Source organism: Ctenocephalides felis, unplaced genomic scaffold (assembly GCF_003426905.1).
Source record: "Ctenocephalides felis isolate EL2017-DRISC unplaced genomic scaffold, ASM342690v1 CF-g0.4_SCAFFOLD_01170, whole genome shotgun sequence".
Classification (NCBI taxonomy): domain Eukaryota; kingdom Metazoa; phylum Arthropoda; class Insecta; order Siphonaptera; family Pulicidae; genus Ctenocephalides; species Ctenocephalides felis.
This window is the reverse complement of record NW_020537324.1, coordinates 58,038,251-58,051,919: the sequence shown is the minus strand read 5'-3', so window position 1 is coordinate 58,051,919 and position 13,669 is coordinate 58,038,251. Positions and strand designations below refer to the sequence as shown.

The 13,669-nt window shown below is 32.2% G+C and overlaps 1 protein-coding gene across 1 annotated transcript in view; it reads left to right on the top strand.

Moving 5' to 3' along the window:
• Nucleotides 1–13,415, top strand: part of LOC113367439 — a 15,512-nt gene extending 2,097 nt beyond the window's left edge. Inside the window, exons 4-6 of the mRNA XM_026609047.1 lie at nucleotides 8,715–8,941; nucleotides 11,181–11,358; nucleotides 13,206–13,415. Of these exons, the coding sequence (XP_026464832.1) occupies nucleotides 8,715–8,941; nucleotides 11,181–11,358; nucleotides 13,206–13,415 (615 nt within the window). The remainder of the gene's footprint in view (nucleotides 1–8,714; nucleotides 8,942–11,180; nucleotides 11,359–13,205) is intronic.
• Nucleotides 13,416–13,669: the final 254 nt, after the last annotated feature.

The window sequence follows — 13,669 nt, the reverse complement described above, 5'->3', positions numbered from 1 at the left end:
TATATCATAAGAAATATTTTCCCCGCCAATTCAAGTGAACACTTACATATTTCATGTAATTATATTGTAGTAACATAAGTAAAAAAACAAGTTTAACAGTATAATATTATAATTCGCAGAAGTTCGTTCATGATAAAATAAACACATTCGCCTTGATTGTGTCTTCTTTGTAAGCAACTTGCTGTCATTCTAACAACTTTTTAGATTAATGATGTAGGTACAAAACTTGCAAAAAGCGACACGCGAATGCGTTTACAGGTGGCGCAGACTTTTAAGGATGGAATACTTGCCAAAAAAATAATGCAGCATTTTTCATGGGCCACATATTCGGAGAAAATATTATGATGATCAATTATGAATTGTTAGTATTAACTTCTAAGTGGGAGTACTGACGTTAGAAATTTTCAAAGAAAAGCAAATTAAGGCAATTGATATTATTTCTAATTTGGTCTAAAGATTAGTGGTTATATCTATGAAATTTCAATCATAAGTTCAAGTCGCGGTTTGCCTAATGTCAAGAAAAAAAAAATAGAAAGCAATGAGTTTGCAAGCAAAAACTACCCTCGTCAGGCATTTCTGCATCAATATAAATTCATCAGTATTACAGAAATTGTAATATTAATTTCATCTCATAGACATGGGACGACCGTACGTGTTGCCATTTGAAAGAAACTTAAGTTGTTTGAATTGTTTGGAAAGCACAAAAATAATTCATTCTTTCATAAACTTTTCGCTGGTTCTACAGATCGGAGGACATTTTTATATTAATTTTTGTTAATTTTTTATTATACTCTGTTTTTTTATTAACATGACCGTTAATAAAGTTGTACTTTGTGGTACGTGGTTATAAAATTTATTAAAACTCTCCTTCGATATTTCAGGTTGTTTGGTTATAATATAACCCTTGTAGCTGTGGACTGTATTAAACACTGATTTGTTTGTATGTTATGTATTTGTTGCAGTTCTAAACACAATCACTGATTTGTTACTAAGTTATAATGAAAGAAGATATATTTATTGGTTATTTACATGTTGTTAAGCGGACTTTACTTTTTGAAGTAAACCACTAGTTCAATTAAAACACTCCGCTACCCCCTCTACACCCTCTACCCCCGCTACCCCCTCTACCAAGGGTAGCAACCATTCCGTGTAAAGCTTAATGCCATGAAGTTTGTCACCTTCATGGCCAATATAATAAAATGAAAAGACGTCCGAACAAAAGTATTCATATCATTAAATGTAATTTTTGTATTCCAAGTAGTTCATGTGGGTTTTACACACCAAGGAAGAATCAAATTTAGAAATTTAGAAGAGCCATTTCATCTTAATCTTAGCTTCTCTCATAAATAATTAATAATAAGGAAACATTAAGTAAAAATGTAAATCATAACTTAATAAGGAAAAGCATAAAAAACATTCATTCTTTTACCAAATTTGGTCAGATTGGACCTCATTTTTATATTATTTTTTGATCATTTTTTTCTAAGTGCATACTCTATTTTTTATCTAACATGGCCGTTAATTAATAGTTATAAATTTTTTTTTTCAAATGTTCCACTGAAGAAGTGCCATATTAGGACTTGAAAGATTTTTTTTTTCTTATAAAATTATAGTTTACTTTACTTTTATGTCATAATCTTAACAGCACACACAAAGCCAAAATAATCTAAAACACGTTAAGTAAAAATGTAAATCATCTTTTATTAAGGAGAAGCACGTTCTTTTCCATAATTAATCGTAAAAGGAAAAGTATGCAATATTTGACCATCGCAAATATTTGAACATCGAACAGCCCCACACGCGCCATTGTGTTTGCTCTAATTATTACAACTCGGGTTTATTGGATGCCTCATCCTTTTTTCACCACTGACTTGGTTATTGTTGAAAACCTTCCGCACGCATGTTCCCGCTCTTCACGCGCAGGATGTGACGTCATAAGGTGGTTATCTCCAGAAATGTGCCATCCGCGTCCGCCGCGGGGAGGGAGGAAGCGAACCCGTTTCTCTCTTAGAGCCAATACAACCGAGAGACATAACATAATGGATATGTCGAAACTTCAATTTGCTAACAACTTGTTATTGAATCGACCAAAAAATAATGGAAAATCAAACACTAGTTGTCGATAGTGGAAATTGGACTTCATTGCATTGCAGTTAGGCGGATGGCATTTGTAACATTTTTAATATAATTTTTACATTCTTTTTGAACATCCCAAAGAAAATAATATTTTCAGAAAATCCAAATGGCTAATTTCACGTTTTCTCTACGTTTCAAGTCATTCTTAATCTGGTAATGATCGGCCGCATCAGTTTTTCATAATTGTTGGAGAAAATCGTTGGAGAATTCTGATAAAACTTCACATAGTGGCAAAGTTAATGGTCATGCCAGGATTGGCTAAACTCCATAAAAGCAACACAATGTTATAGGGAGAACTTTATTTTCAAAATAAACTATTAAAATTTTCAGAAAGATAGTAAAACCTCAATTCTTGTATTAGTCATTTCTCATACTAGTTATAACTTCAACTGCAATCACATTGCTGTCAATCAATCAAATGAATACAAAGGTCGAAATAAGCTCTTCCCGATGTAATTCGTAAAAACTTGGGCTAGCACAAACAGTATGCTAGCAACTCGCCTCTTAACGTGATAGATCACAAAAATAATCGCGAGTGGAAATCAGCTTTTATGAGCTTTATACAGTCTACATATAAAAAACTGGAGCGATTGACCAATGAGTAGCAATTGCGACAAAATACTAAGCTAGTATGTACGATAGCAAACACAGTTCCTAGAACACATAGTTCTGAAGTTCTGATCACTGTTCAAGAAAAATAAGTACAAACATTTATGCAATCCATATCTAATTAAAGATTCCAGGGAATTATTGCGATATTCACAATCAACTGAAAATATTCGCCGTATTTGTAAATAGCGCCTAGTTATTTTATCTTAATATGGCGTATATGTAAATATTTGGTATCGCATAATAATTCATAAAATCCATGCCATTGAATAAACCCACGCGTACCGACATGGTTATTTCAAACAGGTTAATGTGAAGATTTATGCAAATGTATATTGGATAATATAAAATCAATATTCCGAAATTATGTGCTAATCTAAACACTGTTTTAAACTAATATTTTATAAATAATATGAATAATATGATAATTTTAGGTTCACGAACTATTTTCTTTCCAATTTCGTGGCAAAAGTAGTAAGAACGTGGCCTATCACAAACTAGTCTGAAGTTCGAACTTAATGTCGGCCAAGTTCGATATCTAGCAGTATGATATCAAATTTCCACTTGAGCTTATAGATCTCACATATAATCTCAAGTGAAAATGGCCTTTTGTGGACATTGCTGCATCACATACCAGTTAGGCCTATTAGATACACATATCTAATATAGAGAATACAAAAAGAAGAATGGTTAACCACTAGGTTTCCACCTCAAAGAAAGTAGGAAGAATAGATTAGGAAAGTAAGCTGGAACCACAACCTAAAGCACAGATGAATAAATCGTTTGTGATATGTAAGGAAATTTTGTTTTGATTGAATCGCGGTATTTTTTTCATCTACAAAAAAAATCTTATGATTTCTGAAAAAACGTATCGAAGATAATTGTGCACATTTTGGATGATTTGAAAATTTTATATATGATATTTACCGTCAGATTGTTAGGACGGTAAGATAATTTAGCAATTTTGTCCCTATTTCATATATATTAGAAATAAAAAAAAATTAAATTGATATAGTTACTAGCATATGACTATCGCCCCACTTGTCTTTAATCAGGCTAACATTACGCTGTTTATCGTGAGTACTAAGATTTATGGCCGCTAAAATTGTTGTGACTGTTACAAATTATTGCAATTAAATCACAAACTAATCAAATTCTCAATTCCGTGCCGCATTTTCATTTTGCTGCTATAAGCTATTTAACGTTGGCAGTCATTACATATATAAACAACGCAGCTGTACATATCATTTGATACTTCGGGCAGCATAACACGAGTACACAAGAGATATTCAACAAGTGTAGGTCATTATTACTGTCTCTGTACAAGACGTTTGCTGAATAATATTATAATAAACATGTTCCCTTCTTCTGTAAGTACGTAAACAAACTGATTTTTTACAATCGTTTATGCACGTATAAGTCAGCGACATGTAGGTGTGATGCCTACGTGACCAAACAATCTCGTAACTTTTTTACGCAAGGAATATTGTAAATTGTATTTGAATCGTTGCGAATATATTAGTGATAGTAAAATTAATTCATCGAACTCATTCATTGATACGTCTGCGACACACATGTTCCACAATGGGAATTGCACAATTCAATCGTTTTATGCAACGATGAAGTTTTCTAATTAGAAATTGATCATTTGAGAAGTTGAGTGTCGAGAAATTTTTGAAGAATAATTATGGAAAAAGGTAATCCTATATAGGGTTAAAGTCATCTGGTATATGTTGGAACACAAGCCAGTTATAATGCAAGTGTTCATTTTAGACAATAAAAACGGATCACCATATGTGGTTTTACCATACAATGAATTTGTATAGAATGTGCCAAAAAGTGCCGTCATAAAAATTCTTCAAAAAATCTCTTTAGCTTAGCTATATACACTGATTTTTTCAAATCTTATGAAGTAATTTATGATTGCTGACGATGATTACTTAAAAAACCAAAAATAATACCAATTACAAACTATAAAAGGTGTATGAAGAAATTTAAGATCATTGATAACTTTTATAAAAACTAAACATATTTGAGTTGTCTTGCTCCATCAACAGAATTGTCAACCTTAAAATCTTCCTAAAATTTGAAGTATTTGATTAGCATTTGGGTACTAACATTAAAAGATCAGCTTCCATACCAAGGTTCACCAAGAGAACGAGACATTACATATATTATACCTAAATTATTATATACCTCCACGGTATATAATATAATAATTGAAGAATATTATTCCAATCATCGTGCTTATTTTATTGCTCTACAAGGACTGTATTTGTAAATGACCAAATACTACTTACTAAAAACCATTACATGTGCATAGTTTATCATCTGCTGCAAACAAGCCAACCAATGTAAGCCGTATTCTAATTATCATGATATGATCAACTTCGAGAAAGCTTAAGAATTTCAGACATGTTTATATTTATGCAACCGAACATTTGATTTGATTTCATTCAATCTCTAATTTTAGTCTCGTCCTCATAATAAAATTTAATACTTTCTCGGTTTGTACGACCGAGTAGGTGCGTTTGCGCGGGTCGGTTAGTGGGCGCCCCTGGTTTTGCCTCCGCGGTCTCAAAAACCGTACAAGCACTTGTGAAAAAAACATACTTCGCCTATATTAATTTATGTAAGGCAGCTGATCACTTTCTCTTCTAGTTGAGCACGTAATGATAAAGGTACTTAGGGCAAAAGAAATAAAAGTATGAAAACTATGTGAGGTAAGTTGATCATTGGGACAAAATCGAGGAGCACTTTGCTACGAGAAAATTGGAATAACTAATCGCTGATGCCTAGTTTGAATCCTGTAGACGAAATAGATCAGACAAATGAAGTTAACAGAAAGAACGATGATCTAGAAAGGCCAATAACTACGAAAAGAAGAATTATTCTAAATAAATTATGAGCGAACACAATTATTTCAATGCGCTTGGACAGTTTTTTCTAGCAGCAATCAGTATTATGTGATAGTTGTGTTTGCTGTCGTACATTCCAACCCAGTATTTCGCTCGTGATAGTATATCCCAGTATTCGACAACTCTCCTTTTTGTGTCTTTTTATGTGTAACGATTTTCATTTCAGATTATGGGACTAATTCTCCGATGAAATAGAATTGTAATGATTATTCTAAATTACTGGTCTATATTGGTATTGCTTGGTAGTAACAAACTGTCATAGAGCTTTGCATTTTTATACGATAGGCGTTTTACACACGTACCTCCTCAGTAATGAGATTGGAAATTTCTCAATTAACGCATAATGTGCATAATTAAAAATAAATCGTTCAACTTCATCCAAGATGGTTCTATCAGGTTGGAATCAAACGATATTTAAAAATGATCAAATGGGGTTACAAGGAATATAATGGATCGCGGCTCGCAATCAGACAGGAAGCGTTTACCAAGAATTACCGTACCCCAGTCTGATGGTTCTCCGAACAAAGAAAAAAAGATATAGCGTATAACAACAAGAAGAAATCAGATCTGAGAAGGGATCCGTTTAATTATATGTTACCAAGATATTCGAATGTGGAACCAGCGAGACGAACAGACTGCACGGGAGAAATAAAAAACAAAACATATAGGCCATACCGTGGAGTTTACAACTTAAGTGTATTTATGATGAATGAGTGCGATTTAAAAATAATTTATAAAAAAAAATCCGCAACTGTTGTGTTCATCATAAATTGCTTTAAGACACTCTGATAGATTTTTGAAAACAGATTGGCTATATTATTATTCACGTTGCTGACCCACGGATATTAAATCACGTACCTTGGCTTGGCAGCCATAATCAAGCCTCCCAGCAATTTATAATATACAATGTAGCTATCAAATGATGATTTCGGGTTTAAATATATATAATATATGACTTCCGATCGAAATTGATTGGGACTACTGTATTTGCCATCTTTTTTAAAGCAAAAAAACACTGAACTGATGTTTTGCTTCTAGGTAGTAATGATTTTGATATTAGTCTTTTTTGCGAACATATATAGGAAATATCATCAATGACTAGCACGTCCGTACAAAAATTAGAGTTGAATATTTCATGATTTTTTTTTTTTAATTTCTTTATCTTTTTTTAAAAATTTATGATTTTATGATAAAAGTCTTTGTCTTCGACATCTCACGAAAAAATCATAAAATTAAATTAATTTCTCATAAACTGAAATTGTACTAAAATTAAAAGCGTAAAATTCTTAATTAAAAAATATGTTATTGGAGATATAAATTTAAATGATGTATCCTTTATCTCGGTTCAAATTAAGAATAATATCTGGCAAGAAATTTAAAACGAAATTATTAAATATAAAAAACCTAAACGAAAATAACAGTAACAACCTAACAAAAACAGTAAATTATTAACGTCTGAAACTAATGGCTTCAGGATAATCAACGAGGCTATCTCAAAACGATATTTTTACTTTAATATTTTTTATATGTGAACACGTACCAGGTACAATGTATAATTAAAAATTATAACAATTTTATAATAGCTGGTTCTGACTGTTTTGTGTATAGTGATTAATTGTATACCCTTCGGAGATTCAGGTAGCTGGCAGGTTATTAGAATTGGACTAAGACTTTAAAGCAGAGGCAGTCAATTAATTTTAGAGTTTTTTACAAGTAGTAAAAAATTAACTACTTGTAGTATGAGTGTATTGTAACACAAATGCTTTGAATTATGTGAAAAAATACCATAAAAACCATGTTAAATAAACATATTCATTAAAAAATATTTATAAATAATTAAATAAAAAATTAATTAGGCTCAAATGGATTTCTTAGTAATAATTTCATGAAATCATCAAATTACATGGACAGCAAGGTTATTTTCTGTATATCACATATATATTAAAATCAAATATCAAAGTTATACGAATTTTGTAAAAAACCCTAGAAGTTTCAATAGTTATTTGCTGATTTTTTCCAAAAAAGTAACTTGTAACACAAATGAAGATAAAAATTGCTAGTCAATAATGCCTGATTTTTTATACTAATTGCGAGTAAAAAATTAACTACTTACAGTATGAGTTACAGTGTAACGTTACACAAATACTCTCGGTTATGTAAAATAAAAATATATATTCTTAATACGAAAAAATAAGGAATAAATATAGATATAAGATAAGAAATAAATTAAATAAATTAACTAGATTTAAATGATTTTCATAGAAATGAATTGCAAAATTACATGAATTACAAATCGAATATCATAGTTGTATAATGTTTGTAATGAGCTGTAGTAGTTACCATAGTGTAGTTATCAATAACTGGATACTGATCGATTGAAGTTTATTTTTAATAAGAATGAATTAGTTAAATTAATGAATAACTCTCAAAAATAATAAGTTTTTTTTGGTTTTTTTTTTATTCTCAAATCGTAACAACAATCATAACCTTACGTTCTATAAGCTGTTGGGCTGAAACTTCTTTTTACTTCAAATTTTTAGATAGTAACCCAATGGTTAATCCATCCATATTTGATGATATTATTATTAGAATTTTTTAATAGAAGTGACTTTTTTATTGGTGAGCAATGTCGACTAAGGGATATTTTCACTTGGAAACATATTGCTAACTATATTTCCAAGAGAAAATCGTTATCACTGCTGCTTGACAACAGGTTGCTCAAAGTGAGTATCGAACCCGGGATCTCTAAGTCAAGTCCCGTCGCTCTTAACCGCTTAAATAAAAAAAGTGTAGCAAAAAATTAAACCAATACATAAAGAATATCTTATATGAAGCATTTTTGCATTACTAATGCAACATGCAATATATTCTGATTGAAAAACCACTAACGTTTGTAATTGCAGAAAGTAAAGATAGTTTGACAAAGAAATTTCAATCCGGTTTGTTTCAGTTTTAAACGAAAAAAGTATATAAACTATATAAGCAAATAAAAATTTCAATCAATAACGAATAAATTAATGTGATAATAATCGTTTCAATATGTTTATTTAGCGTTCGGAAGCAGATCTTCCCGAGTGCCGAGCGCGTGCCGTCTGCAATAAAGTCGACCTGTACGACAGCGGCGCGCCGTGGGTCGAGCGCCAATGCCGCTGCGTGGCTCCCGACGGCGGCGAAGCCCCCTGCCCCAGTACGGCCAACGCTGAAGATGGACATACGCTCGTAGACAAAACGAGGCACTATAAACTTTGCGAGCCCATCAAGAGGCTGCCAAAATGCAGGTAAATAGAAATAATCAAGAAGAATAAAAAAATTGTTTGAAATTATGGAATGAAATATTCGCATAAGTAGCTTGTAGTGGAGACTGTGTATGGTTGTGCCAGGGTACACTAGTGATAGTTCTCGTAACAGATGAACTATACTGAGTTTGAGATAGGGTCCAAAGGGAGAAAATGTACCTAGTATGTTATTTCGAACAAATTCCCTACATTAATATAAGCTGTAAACCGCATTGCTTAAAAAGTCGAAGTTTTGTTTGTTCGATTCCTTTTAATACTATTTTAATAGCGTTGATGATTTAGTTCAGTGTGAACGATGAGTTGTTTTCAAAAGTGTGAGTTGGGTTCGGTTGTGACAAATTTTGTCGATATACAGAGAGCTCACATTGTTTGTTATTTTGCTGTAAGTTGAACATTAGTAGCTAATTACCAGCAATTAGTCTTTGCGTAGATAACTTAACTCAAGGAAACAACTTAAAATTTCATACAAGGAAAAAAAGATTTCACAAAGATCTATTACTAAACTTTGTCTAAAAAATTAATTCTCGTTATATATTGTTATATTATACTTATAAACTTTGTTTGAATGATTGTGTTACATATTTCTGACAATGAAAATCGTTAATAATCATTCTGGTTTTTATAGCTATTGTTTTTTACCATAATTTTATGTCTGTCACAACCGTCCTGGGCTTGGGGACTCTATTCGATTTTATGACTCTTTTTTATTTAATCCATCGTATTTAAGGACAGTACTTTAGCATATCCACATAGACAAATGTTCAAATTACTATTTAATTTACTTTTCTCCCAGCCAATAGGTAAATCAACAAAATTATTTCTGATCAAAAGAAAAGTGCCACAACTGTACCCAGTTTTCCCTACTATAATAAATCTTTCAATTAGATTAAATATTAATAAACACTCTATACGCAACAAAAACGAAAAAAATGATAGCAATAACTAGCAGCGATATTAAATGTGAGAAATACCAAACGTTGACAAACCTGATGACAAACTAATGTGATCAACGGCTACCTAATTGTATGTCTAATATGAATCAAAAAGATTGAAAGCAAAGCTGTGTTCAATGAACTGTATCTTATGTCTAATTATTTTTTCACGCAAACCAAGTATCCAATAAAACCTCTATATAAAAATTATGACATAATTTATACACTAATAATCATATGCGATATAAAACAATTTGATGTCAACGCATTAGCTGCTGTGGAATTTTAATGTAGGCGCCGCGCCAACTTTTGTTATCGGTTTGCTGATACTAATAATTAATTCATATTCGATAAATACTATCGAGTAATTGCCCAATACCTGTTTTTGAAATATTTCACGATATTATTACAGCTATGGTTGAGCAATATTATTTGAACGATGCTACTATAACATAGAGTTCAGAGAAGGCATTATGTTGTAAATGATAAACGTCATAAGTAATTTTTAATGTAAACAAAATGCATATTGCATATTAATAGGAATGACTTATTACATGTTTCTGATGCCCTCGATACTAGCTTGGGGGCGTCCATTATTCACGCTAGGTTTCAAGGGGGGAGGGGGGGTTTCACAAAAAATATGGAGTATCACGTGGGGGAGGAATGGATATAGTAAGATATCACGTGTATTTATTTTTTAACTAATTTAAAAAAAAATACACTGCAACCCTTCGGATCATGCAACGATTACGCGGGATCCATCTGCAAAACATGTATAAACAAGAGTAGATATAGTAAAAATACACAAAATTCTGCCGCTTCTCCATGACGAGTATATTAGTTAATCACAGTTAATCCTCTTATTGATTTCTAAGTATTATTCCTTTATGGGCTCGCCCATAGGTATGCGGTTAAGAGCGACGGGACCTGAATCAGAGGTCCCGGGTTCGATACCGACTTCGAGCAGCCTGTTGTCAGGCAGCAGTGACAACGATTTTCACTTGGAAATATAGATAGCAATATGTTTTCAAGTGAAAATAGCCCTTGCCCGGCATTGCTGCACCAATAAATAGTCAGCCCTATTAGATAAATTCTAATAATAAAATAATAAAATATGGATGGATCTAAAAAATACGAAGGGCAAGTTTCGTAACGAAGGGGTAGTTCAGCCCAACGGCTCATAGGACGTAAGGTTCTGATTGCTGGTAAAAATAATAACAAAAAAAAAATTATTCCTGTATGTGTGTCGGTATTCATAACGATGTAATAACAGTTAATGATTTTCGCAGATATTTCCGGGACACCACATGGACACTGACGACGTTACCGGAAGCAAATGCAACGGAACAAGTCGTGCACTGTCATTGTCCGCGCAACGCGGTCACCTATCTCATCAAGAGGCAGGCGTACAAAACGGCCAATGGCCAAACGAGCTATCAGTATTCCTTCGCCTGCTCGCCACAAAGTGTAAGTATTTAAATAAATAAACATATAAGTAATACACATACACTAATAGTAATAAATATATGATAATATAAATATTACTAATTGTAAGTGAAGCTTTGATATTTAATTTAGAGCCTATAGTAATATTTTGCATAGGAAGTAAATAAAGAGTGTACGCTAGTCACACGTGTGAGGGTTAAGCAAAATATATAATTTCACAATTTATTACACAATATTTTTCATATTCGCATTTATTTTTTTACAAAAAAAAAACAAAAATATGATAAGTGAGGTAAGAAAAGTATTACGCATACGCATGATTTGCAAACTAGTTGGTGTTAATATGCTTCTAAATTGGAGATAGATTTAAACAAGTAAGATCGCCCGCAATTAGTGTTAAACTAGAATTTTCTTAAAATGAACATTTTCGAAAAGATAGAAAGAAGAAAAATAATAATAGTGTAAATTCTTAAACGGATTTCCGCAGTGCACAAATAAATGATCCGTGTCGATTTCTAATGCCATTTTCTACTATACTATACATCACATCGTATGTTGTTTTAACGTTACTTGATTAAAGAAAAAGATTATAAAATTGTCGCAACATTGTGAATTCTACACGATATTGTATAATAATTCAAGAAATAAATGATAATATTAAAGGGTTGCCTGTCCGAGGGCAGGTCCATAGAGTAAGAGCACCATATATGTATATATATATATGCAATGGGTTAACACATAGCCATCTGTGAGAAAATCTCATAAGTTACTAGTTCTACTTGGAATCTAGTCGGAATTCAAACCACGTACTATTCTATACACGATTCCAATAAGATTGCGCAGATGGCGACGTTGGAATTTGATTTACAAGGGTTTGTTATTATTGGAATTAACTTTTTTTAAATCATTTAAAATAAAATTATAAATATATTATCAAAATAATTAAAAATAATTAAATATAATTATGTAAACAATTATTCAAAAATTAAATATGACCTATCATAAGGAAACGTCCATTGATCACGAGATCGATTTTTTAAGGATTTTTGAACAGTATTTTATTCAAATGTAAAGAAGGTTTAAAATAATGATATTTTTTAACACGTTAATCGCCACGATGATATCAAAAAAAATTCACATGGGCCTTGGTAACTTTATTAAATAATTTAATTAAAAATGTATCAAGAAAACTAAATGCATCAAAGACATTTGCCAATATCCCTCGAAAAACACTATTTTTATGTTACACATATTTGACCGACATGACTCTATATTCGAAAAACTAGTAACCACTAGTAACCAGTAACCGAAATTCTCAATAATTTTACTAATGAGCCGATTCTGCCGCACGACAGACCAATGCTATGGCAAGGCCATTTATGAAAAACTTCCCATACTAAATATTGACAAAAGCCACGATGTCGCTGTGCAGTCAGGCGTTTTACTCGGGTTGCGGATGGAAAACCTAGCCTAGAAGCCACAGAAATGTCAAAACAACTATCATAGATAACAGGGTCTTTCTGGCCCAGCTTCATAACATAGAAGTGACGTTGCAGTATATGTGTAAAAGGCCTAAATGTACAGCAAATACATGACATTTTGACACTATTTAGTATAATTCAGTAGCCTAATGTATGGATATTGGAGCGTAACATGGCCTTGCCATAACGTTCCGTTGAGCGACAGAATCGGCCCATAGGAGTAAAAAATCTTAAAGAAACAATTACCTTCTGAATGTCGTCTATAGGCGACACTTGTACAAAGACACTTGTACGAAGTCGTCAGGCAGTTGTAGTCTAAAAGCGACAGTGTTAAACAATATTTATCAAAATAAATAATTTAACTAATTAATATTTTTTCTATTCCAGAGATTACGATGCCAACGCAAAGAGCCATGCCGATTATTCACAGTCCGAAAGAGGCAAGAATTCCTCGAAGAAGTAAACAGTAGCACCCTGTGCCAATGCCCGCGAGACCACCATTGTCCCCGACACCACACGGACCCGGGTTCGATATCGGGCAAAAGCTACACCGAAGAATCAATACGCACGTATTCAGGCTATTGTATGCCCAGCTAGATTACCAATGAAAACGCAATCTTAAGTTCCCTTAGTACGAATTTCGAAATGTTATATTTATAAAAGTCTACTTACTAACGTAAAATCGAATCACGAATAATATAAGTTATTATTTTTCAAAAATCGATTCGATACTATTGATTTTAATAACATCGCCAAAAACGTAATTCATTCCACAAAGTGTAATATTTGTTAGATGCGTAATGTTTCAGTCAATTTTAAATAGTTTAAGATGTTAAATGTATATTTATGTA